Source organism: Dreissena polymorpha, unplaced genomic scaffold, assembly GCF_020536995.1.
Source record: "Dreissena polymorpha isolate Duluth1 unplaced genomic scaffold, UMN_Dpol_1.0 chrUn030, whole genome shotgun sequence".
NCBI lineage: Eukaryota > Metazoa > Mollusca > Bivalvia > Myida > Dreissenidae > Dreissena > Dreissena polymorpha.
Window position 1 is genome coordinate 181,084 of NW_026273344.1, and position 16,337 is coordinate 197,420.

Here is a 16,337-nt window from a genome sequence, read left to right on the forward strand (position 1 = left end):
GCCAACTGAAAACAGTGATTCAAGTGTACTCTGACAGACTTAGCGGGAATATCATCATGAAATAACAGTACAGAAAATTTATTTTACAGCCAAATTAAAGCTTTGATCTTGAGGTGTAATCTTCCTCTCTGTGATTGGAAGACAGTGATTACACAAAACTTTAGTCTACACAAGGTGAGGGTGATGAATGAAGAAGAAACAGTGCAGACAAGCTGTTTAATGGCCTGATTTGTTTGGTTTAACAATTAAGTTTAACCTTTATCTTTGAGGTAGAGAGGCACACTACACACCCTCTTCTCGTGGTGGACATTATAGGAAAGTTATAAAACAATTGAATGATAAATGATGAAATTAATGTCTGTACCAGCTATTTTTCAAAAAAAAAAATCCTTTGACCTCTAGGAGTCACCTTAAAGGTAGGTAGATGGTTGACCCACATGATACACCATCTCCTTATGGTGGAAATCATAAGCATTTTAAATTGCATGATGAATGGACAAACCCTCGCCTTTGAAGTAGGTAGACGGTGTTACATGCAACATACCATCTCCACCACATGTTGACTTTGACCTTTTAGAAGGGAGAAGGGTGCTACATGTGAAACCTCAGTTTGTTATGGTCAAAAGTTGTGGTAAGATATTTGAAGCATGACAATGTTCGACGCACATGTTTCTGATTATTGACACACACACAAGAACATACTCTCTAACATTGTGACTGCTTTATCCAGATTTCAGCTTCCTTGACATCGACATAATTCTTTCGCGCGACACACCATCTAATGATGATGAACAAATGTTCCAAATGATTTGAAAATCTCACAATTAACAACATGGTAATGGCCCGGACAAGCTCATTTATGGCCATATTTGACCTTTGAACTCAATGTGTGACCTTGACCTTTGAGATATCAATGTCATTCTTTCGCATGACACAATGTCCAATAATGGTGAAATTGTGCTTAATGATTTTAAAATCTCACAATGAACAACATAGTTATTGCCCGGATAAGATTTCGGGACAGACCGACCGACAGACAGACCGACAGACTGACAAAGTGACTCCTATATAACTCCCATTATCAATGAATATTGAATATGACAATGTTTTAGTACGGTACTCTATTTCTAAGTAATAAGGCTTACCGTACTAGTAAGGGGAAAAAATAAATGAAAATTGTTTTAATGAGGATGCCAGACAAATGTTGTAACCACCCAACTGCAGCTCATTTAAAGCTGTTTAATGTCAAAACATTTTGATCATCAATCCAAAAAAGTTGAAAGTTATCTAAGTAACAATTGTCTTAGTACATGCCTACCTGTTTAACAATTGTCTTAGTACATGCCTACCTGTTTAACAATTGTCTTGGTACATGCCTACCTGTTTAACAATTGTCTTGGTACATGCCTACCTGTTTAACAGTTGTCTTGGTACATGTCTACCTGTGTAACAATTGACTTGGTTTATGCCTTCCTGTTTAACAATTGTCTTGGTACATGCCTACCTGTGTAACAATTGTCTTGGTACATGCCTACCTGTTTAAGAATTGTCTTGGTACATGCCTACCTGTTTAACAATTGTCTTCGTACATGCCTACCGGTTAAACAATTGTCTTGGTACATGCCTACATGTTAAACAATTGTCTTGGTACATGTTTACCTGTTTAACAATTGTCTTGGTACATGTCTACTTGTTTACCAATTGTCTTGGTACATGTCTTCATATTAAACAAATGTCTTGATATATGCCTACCTGTTTACCAATTGTCTTGGTACATGCCTACCTGTTTAACAATTGTCTTAGTACATGCCAGGGCCTTTCGAACGTCAGTGAATATGGGGACTCCATTCCTCTCAACAAGATCGGTGAGAATCAGCCGACCCTTTACCAGGTCCAACATCTCACTGCAACATTCGGGGAGTCCAGAACATGAGGATTGTTGAGAGATTTATAAAAGTTTAGCAGCATTCTGGGACAAGTGGGCTAATGCATGTCATTAAGTTTTGTTCCAGATAAGGCAGTGCAGTTGCACAGGCTAGTCAGGGACAACACTTTCCACCTTCACAATATTTTTATTAAGAAGATACTTTCTTTAATCGCAGAGTTCCATAAAAATGGACTGCACAGGCTAATATGGGACAACACTAAATGCACTGGTATAAAGCCCAGCACAGGCTAATATGGGACAACACTAAATGCACTGGTATAAAGCCCAGCACAGGCTAATATGGGACAACACTAAATGCACTGGTATAAAGCCCAGCACAGGCTAATATGGGACAACACTAAATGCACTGGTATAAAGCCCAGCACAGGCTAATATGGGACAACACTAAATGCACTGGTATAAAGCCCAGCACAGGCTAATATGGGACAACACTAAATGCACTGGTATAAAGCCCAGCACAGGCTAATATGGGACAACACTAAATGCACTGGTATAAAGCCCAGCACAGGCTAATATGGGACAACACTAAATGCACTGGTATAAAGCCCAGCACAGGCTAATATGGGACAACACTAAATGCACTGGTATAAAGCCCAGCACAGGCTAATATGGGACAACACTAAATGCACTGGTATAAAGCCCAGCACAGGCTAATATGGGACAACACTAAATGCACTGGTATAAAGCCCAGCACAGGCTAATATGGGACAACACTAAATGCACTGGTATAAAGCCCAGCACAGGCTAATATGGGACAACACTAAATGCACTGGTATAAAGCCCAGCACAGGCTAATATGGGACAACACTAAATGCACTGGTATAAAGCCCAGCACAGGCTAATATGGGACAACACTTAATGCACTGGTATAAAGCCCAGCACAGGCTAATCTGGGACAACACTAAATGCACTGGTATAAAGCTCAGCACAGGCTAATATGGGACAACACTTAATGCACTGGTATAAAGCCCAGCACAGGCTAATATGGGACAACACTTAATGCACTGGTATAAAGCCCAGCACAGGCTAATATGGGACAACACTAAATGCACTGGTATAAAGCCCAGCACAGGCTAATATGGGACAACACTTAATGCACTGGTATAAAGCCCAGCACAGGCTAATCTGGGACAACACTAAATGCACTGGTATAAAGCTCAGCACAGGCTAATATGGGACAACACTTAATGCACTGGTATAAAGCCCAGCACAGGCTAATCTGGGACAACACTTAATGCACTGGTATAAAGCCCAGCACAGGCTAATATGGGACAACACTTAATGCACTGGTATAAAGCCCAGCACAGGCTAATCTGGGACAACACTTAATGCACTGGTATAAAGCCCAGCACAGGCTAATCTGGGACAACACTTAATGCACTGGTATAAAGCCCAGCACAGGCTAATCTGGGACAACACTTAATGCACTGGTATAAAGCCCAGTTGTCCCAGAACGCGGCTAAATTAATCTTGATGTGGAGATGTTTAGCAGATGGAACTTTTCAAAACTGAAAGCTATCTGTTCACCATACAATTCTTAGCTTATGGCAATGTTCACCAAAATTAAGGAAATAGTCTAGCATGAAATGATTTTTGGTTTTAATTATGATGATTCAAAATATTGTCCTTTTTTAAGTATATAGATTACATTTTTCAAAACAACATAAATCTGTTAACTAGTCTCTTGAACAAATAATGATTTGTTTCATTATATGATGAACAAATGCTTCACAATACTTATCATTAAATAAATTGGACCAATTAGGAATGTTTAATTAATGCAGCACATGGGAGAATAACAGGACTACCAAATTCATGCCACATTTTATGAAATGCAATTCAGACAAAATGGTGTTACAATATTAATAGCACATGCTGCTGTAATGTCAGGTATGTGACAAACATTACGAAAGTCTCTGATAAGCAGCTGAATTTGTACATAGTATTGGATGTAACTAAATCAATCAATAAGCTATACTGTCATCATTAGTCAACACATGTTTGACTGTTTCTATCAATAAAAAAAAAATTAACATCAGTTTTACAAAATAACAGTCGTCCACATTATTATTAAACAAGTTGAAAAAAGCACAATTTTGACCTTTGGTTGTTAATTTGACCTTGACCTTTTCCCAGGGGGTGACATATATGTACCTTCTCCTCATGGTATATCATTTTAATATTGCATGATGAATTTACAGTTTGAACAAGATGTTTCGTGGCCTAATTAAACCCCCGACATTTACGAGAAACCATAACCTTTCAGGTTTGGAGAGAGGTGTTACACGCAACACATATTCTAATGTTGGTGAAAATGTGTAACTTGTTATTTTTAAATTGCATGATGAATGAGTCCAGACAAGCTGTTTTTGGCCAAATTTAATGTTTGACCTCTTAGTGTGACCTTGACTTTTGATTGCATGAACACAAAACATGGTATCTTATAATGATGATCTGTGATAAGTCGCTTTAAAATTACAATATGAATGACAAAGCTACAAGCAAGGCAAGCTGTTTGATTGCCATGTTTGACCCTTTGACCTCTAAGTAAGACCTGTAACTTTAAGTAGGCACACATTAATTGTCACACACTGTCTCATCATGGTAGTCATTCATGGCAAGCTATTTAAAACAAGGGCTGTTTGTAAAACATGCATGTAGTGGCAGCCATTGTGTAAATACGTTTTTTGTCACTGTGACCTTGACCTTTGACCTAGTGACCTGAAAATCAATAGGGGTCATCTGCCAGTCATGATCAATGTACCTATGAAGTTTCATGATCCTAGGTGTAAGCTTCCTTGAGTTATCATCCGGAAACCATTTTACTGTGTCGAGTCACCGTGACTTTACCTTTGACCTAGTGACCTGAAAATCAATACAGGTCATCTGCGAGTCATGATCAATGTACCTATGAAGTTTCATGATCCTAGGCGTAAGCTTTCTTGAGTTATCATCCAGAAACCATTTTACTGTGTCAAGTCACCGTGACCTTGACTTTTGACCTAGTGACCTGAAAATCAAAAGAGGTCATCTGCGAGTCATGATCAATGTACCTATGAAGTTTAATGATCCTAGGCGTAAGCGTTCTTGAGTTATCATCCGGAAACCATTTTACTGGTTTTCGGACAGTATATTTACCAGCGCTATTTTACCAAATGTCGGTCCTGTTTTCGATATCTAATGACACTTCTATCATGGGGTTTTACAACCAGATTAACATCATAAAACATGGCAGGTGCATGCCTGAGGGAAACGGACCATTACATTTGCGTTATTGTGTAAATTACCTTGTAAACCGGTATTAAACAATTGTTTCGCCCGATAGCATAAGCGCTGTGACAATTACCAGGGGTAGTGCCAATTACTCGTTCAATTATCAACCGCAATAGTACTACAACTTCTCAGTAAAATAACTGTGACAAATACTAAACGCTTCAAAGTGTGATGGAAGATGTTAGACAACAAGTATCGGAAATGAACAAACAAAGAATTCATATATTGCTTTTTTATCGCTTGAATAACAGGTTCATACTAGCGATTATCGGTACATCACTTGCTCATCTTTGAACTCGTTGGTCATAGTACAACCTTGTAGTAACTTTCTGTCAAATAAATTAAGCATTTAAAATTATTTAAAATGCATTGCAAACATATATAACTAATTTATACCATACGGCATGGTATTTTACAAGCGCATGCTATTACCAGTATTCGTTGATACAATTGACGCTATTTTTGGACACTTCAATTTTCAACTCTAAGTTTTCGGACACCTGTATTTTGTGAATATTTTTTGTATCTAAGTTTTCGGACACAAACAAATTTTTTTTTAAGTGTCCGAAAACATAGAGTTATTACGGTACTCCAACTCCACATGACAGACAAAAGGCAATTACAAAAGCATATCAACAGCAGATGAGCTAAAACAAATAATCTAATAAGAAGGTATGCAATTATTTGTTTTTTTAAAAGGAGTCATAAAACAGGTTTTGAGAATGATGGGAATATCTCTTAAACAAGAAATTATTAGAAACCACAGTTTAACTTTATTTTATATAGGACAAAATAGTTATAGTGCTTATACGTTTTACTTATTATCTGTGTGTTATAAAACTGAAACCATTAACCCATGCATACAATACATGTGAAAGGCTGCAATAATTTACTAATTTTGTAAGTAAACAACAATGCCACAGACTTCGGCATGGAATAGCCATGCTTTTTATCCTTTATCTGAGTATAAAAATTTAACAAAATATACATGCAACAAGCTACCGCCAGTATGGACTATAGCATAATTTGTGTAAAATATTGAAATGCACTTAAATTAAAACATAAAATCACTGTAGGTTTTATTTTTTCAAACCATCACCTTCATTAAAAGCTGTTCACATAAAGCTGTTTGGAAAATACCAACGCAAACTGAGGACTTGATTATTAACAAAACATTTTATAGTGGAAACCATAATCACTGTATAAAAAAACGTTAATGTTCAGTAAACAAATAGTTGTTTAATAATTTTACTTCAGGTATTAATGGTTTTCATGTTTAATATTATCAATATCATCATTAACTGGCCTTCTTAAAAATTTCTGCCATTACATGCATCACCAGAAAATATTGAATTGTACCCACCATCTCGTAAAAGGGTAAACATTTACGACATATCCCCATTGAATTGTGTCTTGTTCTCAGAAAATTGGGCTTAATGCATGTGCGTAAAGTGTCGAACCAGATATCAGGGACGACACTTTCCGCCTTAACTGGATTTTCGAGTAGAAAAGACTTCTTTTAAACTAAAATTACCATAAAAGCGGAAAGAGTCCACACAGGCTAATCAGGGACGACACTTTACGCACATGAATTAAGACCAGTTTTCTCAGAACGCGGCTCAATTATTTTCAGCACATAATTAAATCAGTGACACAACTGTAGTCAAGCCCAGTGCACATATTTAGGTCACTATACATATATTGTCATTCCCATTCAATATGCAATAATTAAAGGCGGTTCCCTCAACAAGCAATTTACCATTGGGGTGGTATGCTATCACATCGGCGCAAAAGTCTATAACTAAAAATACAGAGAAGAAGAATGTATTGGACATGATAGAAAAACAAGAAATAACATAACTGCAACCTGGTTAATGATAGAATGATTATCTGTTTTGTCAAAACCCAACTTAACACATAACCTCAAGAGCATGTTGTGTTTTACATGTATTTAAAGTTTGCCAATAAACAACCTCAGAACAGAATATAGGCAATTCACCTGCCTTTAACTTTTGTTAAGTAATTCTTTTTATATCACATTAACATTCATTTGCTTGGCAAAATAAAAGAGTGATGAAGAGAAGACTAACAAGAGCTGTCACCATAGGATGACTTATGCCCCCTATAAATGCTTGATAGAAGTTATGAGCTTTTTTCGAAACCTAAACACAGATTTTCAAACCTTAATGCGGACCCTAAGTTCAAGGTCAAGGTCACAGGGGTCAAAAATTGTGTGGGTATGGAAAGGCCTTGTATATATACATATGCATACCAAATATGAAGGTTATATCTCAAGGGACATAGAAGTTATGAGTATTTTTCAAAGCCTAAACGCAGATTTCGAAACCTAAACGCGGACCCTAACTTCAAGGTCAAGGTAAGAGGGGTAAAAATTTGTGTGCGTATGGAAAGGCCTTGTCCATATACACATGCATACCAAATATGAAGGTTATATCTCAAGGGACATAGAAGTTATGAGCATTTTTCGAAACCTAAACACAGATTTCGAAACCTAAATGCGAACTCAAAGTTCAAGGTCAAGGTCACAGGGGTAAAAAGTTTTGTGCGTATGGAAAGGCCTTGTCCATATACACATGCATACCAAATATGAAGGTTATATCTCAAGGGACATAGAAGTTATGAGCATTTTTCGAAACCTAAACGCAGATTTTGAAACCTAAACACAGAACCTAAGTTCAAGGGCACAGGGGTAAAAAATTGTGTGCATAAGGAAAGGCCTTGTCCATATACACATGCATACCAAATATGAAGGTTATATCTCAAGGGACAAAGAAGTTATGAGCATTTTTCGAAACCTAAACGCAGATTTCGAAACCTAAACGCGGACCCTAAGTTCAAGGACAAGGTCACAGGGGTAAAAGTTTTGTGCGTATGGAAAGGCCTTGTCCATATACACATGCATACCAAATATGAAGGTTATATCTCAAGGGACATAGAAGTTATGAGAATTTTTCGAAACCTAAACGAAAACTACGACGTAAAGACGGACAGACAGACGGACAGTTTGATCACTATTTGTCCCCTTTTCTTCGAAAGGGGGCATAGAAGGAAGTTCAAAACTCAAACATGCGTATAAGCTTTAGTATAGTTAAAAAAATGAATACAAGTTTATGTAAATACAAATCAGACCCGATTCAAGATAGTGTTACAAATATACTGCATTTTATGTATAAGCATAGGGTCCATTGACAATTAACATTATCTATGAATAGATATAGTTATACAATGTATAAAAGGAAAATAAAATTGGAGTACAGTACTTAAGACTTTAAATATACATGTATACAAAAATACATATAGAAAATTTATGAACTAACTAACATACAACACAAAGCAGACAAAATAAAACTATGGCTGAAGCTTTTGCTCACTGCATACATCATCTGCATGATTCAATAAACAGAAAACCAAACAGAAACCATTATGACAATAAGAAAATAGACAGTAGAAAATACTGCTGGACATTGACAGATTGTATGGTCAATGCCATAAGATGTATTGTTTTTAATTTTTCCTTCTAAATGTTTCACACAGGTAAATTCTAAAAGAATAAAGCAACATGTGAAAAAGTTATCAAATATCAAAAAGTTGAAATTATTAATAACAAGAGCTGTCAGATGACAGCGCGTTCGACTTTTCGATTGCTTGACAGTATAACGTAAGCTATCATGGGGAAATTGTTCATATTCAATAAGGTCGAGTTTGTTTTATTTACCATGTTTAAAAATAAAAAATATTTTGTGTGGAGGGGAGGGGGGGGGGTGGGGGTGGAGAGGGGGAATAATGTGGGGGTGTGGTCATTTATTAGATGATCTTTCAAAAATAAGAAAAACAAGAGCTGTGTTTGTGAAACACAATGCCTCCTACTGCGCCGCTTTGAAGCCATATATTTGACTATTGACCTTGAAGGATCACCTTGACCTTTCAGCACTCAAAATGTGCAGCTCCATGAGATACGCATGTATGCCAAATATGGAGTTGCTATCTTTAATATTGCAAAATTTGACCTTTGATCTTGAAGGATGCCTTGACCTTTCACCACTCAAAATGTGCAGCTCCATGAGATAAGCATGCATGCCAAATATCGAGTTGCTATCTTCATTATTGCAAAATTTGACCTTTGACCTTGCCCTTGAAGAATGACCTTGACATTTCACCACTCAAAATGTGCAACTCCATGAGATACACATGCATGCTAAATATCAAGTTGCTATCTTCAATATTGCGAAATTTGACCTTTAACCTTGACCTTGAAGGATGACCTTGAAACTTTACCACTCAAATTGTGCAGCTCCATGAGATACACATGCATGCCAAATATCGGGTCACTATCTTTAATATTGCAAAATTTGACCTTTGACCTTGACCTTAAAGCATGACCTTGACCTTACACCACTCAAAATGTGCAGCTCCATGAGATATGCATGAATGCCAAATATCGGGTCACTATCTTTAATATTGCAAAATTGACCTTTGACCTTGACCTTTGAGGATGACCTTGACCTTTCACCACTCAAAATGTGCAGCTCCATGAGATACACATGTATGCCAAATATCAAGTTGCTACTTTCAATATTGCAAAATTTGACCTTTGACCTTGAAGGATCACCTTGACCTTTCACCACTCAAAATATGCAGCTCCATGAGATACACATGCATGCCAAATATCAAGTTGCTATCTTTAATATTGCAAAAGTTATTACCAATGCTAAAGTTTTGGGACGGACGCACAGACTGACGGACAGTTCAACTGCTATATGCCACCCTACTGGGGGCATAAAAAGGAAAAACAGGGATTCTGCGGTGGGGCGTGAGGGATGGTTTGGGTGAAGTCCATTGTGGTATGTCAGGTAAGTGTTGTTTTGTCAAAGTATGAATCAAATCTGATCCTAAATAAAGAAGTTATGGCAATGTTAGCAAAATTTATTTATTTGACCTTGAGATTCAAGGTCATTCAAAGGTCAAAGTCAAATTCAACTTGCCAGGTACAGTACCCTCATGATAGTAAGAAAGTATTTGAAGTTTGAAAGCAATAGCCTTGATACTTAAGAAGTAAAGTGTTATCTAAACACAAAATTTAACAAAATATTAAAAGTTTTTAAGTCTAAAAAGGGCCAAAATTCCATCAAAATGCCAACCAGCGTTATGCAACTTGTCTTGTACAGTCCTCTTATGATAGTTAGTGAGTGTTTCAAGTCTGAAAGCAATAGCTATGATACTTTAGGAGTAAAATGGACCAAAACACAAAACTTAACCAAATGTTCAATTTTCTAAGTATAAAAGGGGAAATAATTCTGTCAAAATGCCAATCAAAGTTACATAACTTTGCCTGCATAGTCCCCTTTTGATAGTTAGTAAGTGTTGCATGTATGAAAGCAATAGCTTTAATACTATAGGAATAAAGTGTACCTAAACACAAATTTTAACCAAATGTTTAATTTCTAAGTATAAAAAGGGGCATAACTCTAAAAATAATGCCAACAGAGTTATGCAACTTGACATACACAATTGTCTTGTTGCCATAAAGAAGTATTCAAAGTTTGAGTTAATTATCTTTGATAGTGTTAAAGTTATTTGACTTTATTAAAAAATTTCACCATGGCAACACCGACGCCAGAGCGAGTAGTATAGCTCTCATTTTTCTTCGAAAAGTCGAGCTAAAAACTAACATGATATGTTGTTCTTTCTTAGGAGGCAACACATTTTTTGACATACTTTTTTCAGCCAAGGTTTTGACCATATAAACTACCAATAAAAAATAGACAAAGGGGATGAAAATATTCTGCAAGTTGAAGATGCACAGCAGTTCACACAAAGCTTTATGCCCTTCTACATGTGCACACAGACACGTACCTGTCCGTGAGGGTCTCACTGTCCACACAGATGTTGGAGGACTTGTACTCACACATGGTCACCACCACCTGACGCTGGGTGGCTGCAGAGAAACATTGAAAGCATGATTTAGTATCTAAACATATGAGTCGCGTTCTGAGAAAACTAGGCATAATGCATGTGCGTAAAGTGTCGTCCCAGATTAGCCTGTGCAGTCTGCACAGGCTGATCAGGGACTGCACTTTCCGCTTTTATGACATTTTCCGTTTCAATGAAGTCTCTTCTTAGCAAAAATTGAATTTAAGCCGAAAGTGTCGTCCCTGATTAGCCTGTGCAGACTGCACAGGCTAATCTGGGATAAGGCTTTACGCACATGCATTAAGCCCAGTTTTCTCAGAACAAGGCTCATATTTCAGAGACAGACTTTGGGTATATTGCATACACTCAATTAGTCTCCGTAATTGGATTCAGAGACTGAATATGAGTAAATTGTGTATACACAATTGAATGTGCAATATTTTGTATGCTCTTCTTTGTAGCCATGCTTTGGTATTCAAATTAATTAAAGAGACTGAACATTGAGGAAAATGTATATACACAACACAAAATGCAATATATGTTAAGCTAAAAAATTCCTTTATGAAAATCACAAACTTTTAAAAAGATTTATGATTATACAGCTTCTTGAAAATAATTTGGAACAAGGATATCAGTAAAACTGATGGATGCTCCCAAATGATGCTTTGTAGATATATGGTTTAATTGAGTGGAAAAAAGTGTGACATTGAGAAAATCTATTATTAGCCTCAGTGACCTTACACTTGACCCCAGTGACCTCAAACCTCATCAAAAAGGTAGAGGTCCATGCAAGGTACATACATCCCAAATATATAAGAGATAGATCAAATATTAAAGGCGCTTTGAGAAACTGTAACCAAAGTGTGACCTTGAGAAAATCTTTTATCAGCCTCTGTGACCTTTACCTTGACCCCAGTGACCTCAAACCTCATCAAAAAGGTAGAGGTCCATGCAAGGTACATACATCCCAAATATTTAAGAGATCAATCAAATATTGAAGGCGCTATGAGAAACTGTAACCAAAGTGTGACCTTGAGAAAATCTTTTATCAGACTCGGTGACCTTGACCTTGACCCCAGCAGGGTTCGACATTAACTATTTTTACAGCCAGACCATCTGACCAGCTCCTCTTAAAATGTACTAGCCCAAATCTGGTGTCTACTAGACCATAAATGACATAGCAAATAAACAGAATTGTGTCTTGTAACTGTTTAATCAGGTTTTATCAGAAAATAATTAGTGAACACAAGAAAGTTATTTGATGCACAGAGTAAAAAATAATATAAAACTATTTAACAACATAAATTGTTTGTTGTAATTTCACTGTTTATCACCAGTTAAACAAATGATGTCTGTACAGCAGGTGACATTTATTAAACGTTATCAAATTCTAGCCTCCTTGACCTCTGTGCTCCATGCTACCACAGCTCCAAGGCCCTTTTCCATCATAATCTGTGTCAGTTTTACCGTCGAATTCTTCTTTATTAACTTATTTGTCGGACGAAAATCCAATCTTGAACAAAGCCATTCTTTAAATTACATTCTCTCGTCTGCTACGCCAAAATGTTTACATTGACGATACCGATTTTCGATAGAAGTCGTAAAAACATGATGTAAAGTTCTACGACACTGCAGAAAATCATTAACCCCTTCATTGCTGGAACCGAATTTTGAAGGTCTTTGCAAACAGTTTGGATCCAGATGAGACGCCACAGAACGTGGCGTCTCATCTGGATCCAAACTGTTTGCTATTCTGATAGTATTCTTTGAAAAAAATTGAAGAAAATGCTAATTTTAAAAATTCAGCAGACAACATTTTAGCAGACTACAAATTTCCAAGCATGCAAAGGGTTAATATTCATGACAACTTTACAAATGGAAACAAGCTATTTCTGTGGGAAGCTCTCCTTCGCGTCTAAAAATAGCGATGAATCATGTGAATGCTCCGCGTTTATTTATATACGCTAGTTTTGTTCTGATGTAAATAATGGATACAATAGTTATTTTACACATTAAGAGAAAAAGGTTTTCGGTTAGTTATAGTTATATGAATCAGTATAGATTTTGTATGTACGACCAGTCGGACAAGCTAGCCCCCTGTTTTACTAGCCCGACCACCGATCTTACTAGACAATGTCTGTCGGACGTGCCTTAGTGTCGAACCCTGCCCAGTGACCTCAAACCTCATCAAAAGGCAGAGGTCCATGCAAGGTTCCTACATGCCAAATATGTAAGAGATCAGTAAAATATTGAAGGCGCTATGAGAAACTGTAACAAAATTGTGACCAAAAAATCTATTTTTAGCCTCGATGACCTTGATGCCAGTGTCCTCAAACCTCATCAAAAAGCAGAGGTCCATGCAAGGTACATACATGACAAATATGTAAGAGAACGGTAAAATATGGAAGGCGCTATGAGAAACTGTAACAAAATTGTGACATGAAAATCTATTATTAGCCTCGGTGACCTTGACTTTGACCCCAGTGACCTCAAACCTCATCAAAAGGAAGATTTCCATTAAAGGTACCTACATGCCGAATATGTAAGAGATCGGTTTAATATTGAAGGTGTATGAGAAACGGTAACAAAAGTGTGACGGAAGTAAGGAACCCCAAACTGGCAACTATATGCTACATATATATATATATATATATATATATATATATATATATATATGAGGAGCATAAAAATGTTATAATGTTAGTGTATTGCTTCTGTTAATGTTTTTCAGCAACAATGCTAAAAGATATTGGCAATGCTAAATGCAGAAACATGTAATATGTATCTGTTAACAAATTATACTATTGACTTTATATTGAAAATTGAAAACATTAAATGAATGACCTACAGTGATAACTACCTAATGATATACAAATTAAGGGAAATTATCACTGTATGTACATTATCACCTTACCTACAAGATAGGCAACCTCAATCATGGAAGATATGGCCCTGGTTTTAGAGTCTATCACAAAGAACATAATGTCTGCCATCTGAAAATGTTGAATAATCAATATAAAATTATATATTATAATGCAATGACAAAACATCAAAAGTGAGATCATCACCTTTTTATGTCCAATATGTTTAATGAACAAACCTGTGACCAAAGTTGCATTATTATAGACACACTGTTGGGTGATGGGAGAAACCAGCACTTGTTTTGAGCTTTTTGCATCAGTAAAACCAGTATTTTGCATCTTTTGAGGAAGAAACACTTGTACAGATAAATTTTACTACTCCTAAATTATAAGTAAAGTTCATTGTAACAGATATCACCCTATTACTTATATGTTTTAAAGACATTTAAAGACATCAGATTTACATTTCATCGTTGGAACATATTAGCTTGAATTTGATAAAGAATGGAAATGTATGAAATACACAATAGTCTGACTTTCAGCTAAAGAAATTATTTGATCTGTGAAAAAATCATTCTTTAGCATTTCTAGTATTTGTCCATAAATACTTTGATGTTACGCATTTGTTTGCATACAAAAGTTTATGTGTACAACTTCATAAATCAATATTCCTTTGCCAGTGTTTTTTTTCCCACCATTTTGGGAATGGGGCCGATCCCTTTGGACTGGGAAAATTTGCGGCGTTTTGACTAACACTGGGATATTAGTGTTGTTGCTGTTTTGCTAAAAAATGCTTCAAAATTGAGAATAAACGTATTTTCAGAATTAAATTTACTAACATTGAACTTATATGGGTGGGAGATGAACATTGAGAAATAAAATAAACAAGAGCTGTCTCCATTTGAAGACATATGCCCCAAAAAAACGCTTTTTCGAAACCTAACTGCAGATTTCGAAACCTAAACGCGAACCCTAAGTTCAAATTCAAGGTCAAAGGGGTCAAAATTCGTGTGCGTATGGAAAGGCCTTGTCCATATACACATGCATACCAAATATGAAGGTTTCATCTGAAGCGACATTGAAGTTATGAGCACTTTTCGAAACCTAAACACAAAAGTGCGACAGACAGACAGATGGACGGACAGTGCAACTGCTATATGCCACCCTATGGGGGGGCATAAAAAAAGATCAGTTTTGATATAGGACAATAACAATCCAACATGCACAACTTCATAACATAAGGAAAACATTTTTGCTATGATTTAATCAGGAGTGTCCTAGTCAATTTGGCTGATTATCAAACTTGACCTAGATCTTATGACCTTTCACATTTTCATGAAGTGTGGCGGAGATCCTATGAAATTTGCTCAAGTTATTGACGGGAAATGAGAAAAACCGCAATTTTTCGATGATTCAAGGGCCGTAACTCAGGAGTGTCTGGGTCAATTTGGCCGATTATTGAACTTGACCTAGATGTTATTGCCTTTCACATTTTCATGAAGTATGGTTAAAATACAATGACAATTGCTTGATATATTGAGCGGAAACAAGAAAAAAAAATTAGGATGATTAAAGGGCCGTAACTTGGGAGTGTGTGGGTCAATTTGGCCGATTATCGAACTTGATGCAGATGTTATTACCTTACAAATTTTCATGAAGTTTGGGGAAGATCTGATGACAATTGCTCGAGTTATAGAGCGGAAACGAGAAAAAACCCAATTTTACGATGATTTAAGGGCCGTAACTCAGGAGTGTCTGGGTCAATTTGGCCGATTATCGAACTTGACACAGATGATATTGCCTTACACATTTTCATGAAGTTTGGTGAAGATCTGATGACAATTGCTCGAGTTATTGAGTGGAAACAAGAAAAAAAACGCAATTTTACGATGATTCAAGGGCCGTTACTCAATAGTGTCTGGGTCAAATTGACCGATTATCGAACTTGACCCAGATGTTATTGCCTTACACATTTTCATGAAGTTTGGTGAAGATCTGATTACAATTGCTCGAGTTATTGAGCGGAAACGAGAAAAACCCCAATTTTACGATGATTCAAGGGCCGTAACTCAGGAGTGTCTGGGTCAATTTAGCAGATTATCGAACTTGACCCAGATGTTATTGCCTTACACATTTTCATGAAGTTTGGTGAAGATCTGATGACAATTGCTCGAGTTATTGAGCAGAAACGAGAAAAAACCCAATTTTACGATGATTCAAGGGCCGTAACTCTGGTGTGTCTGGGTCTATTTGGCCGATTATCGAACTTGACCCAGATGTTATTGCCTTACACATTTTCATGAAGTTTGGTGAAGATCTGATGA

The 16,337-nt window shown here is 36.6% G+C and overlaps 1 protein-coding gene across 9 annotated transcripts in view; it reads right to left on the reverse strand.

Moving 5' to 3' along the window:
* Positions 1 to 16,337, reverse strand: part of LOC127863717 (uncharacterized) — a 50,876-nt gene that overhangs the window by 13,872 nt on the left and 20,667 nt on the right. For 8 of the 9 annotated variants that reach the window (XR_008041158.1, XR_008041157.1, XM_052403340.1 and 5 more), the window contains 4 exons: positions 14,067 to 14,145; positions 11,096 to 11,177; positions 6,981 to 7,022; positions 1,784 to 1,904 (listed from right to left, as the gene is read on the reverse strand). Coding sequence is in view for 7 of the 9 variants with exons in the window: in XM_052403340.1 (XP_052259300.1) it covers positions 1,784 to 1,904; positions 6,981 to 7,022; positions 11,096 to 11,177; positions 14,067 to 14,145 (324 nt within the window). In the remaining 2 variants the exon portion in view is untranslated. The remainder of the gene's footprint in view (positions 1 to 1,783; positions 1,905 to 6,980; positions 7,023 to 11,095; positions 11,178 to 14,066; positions 14,146 to 16,337) is intronic. The other variant, XM_052403342.1, reaches the window with a different exon arrangement.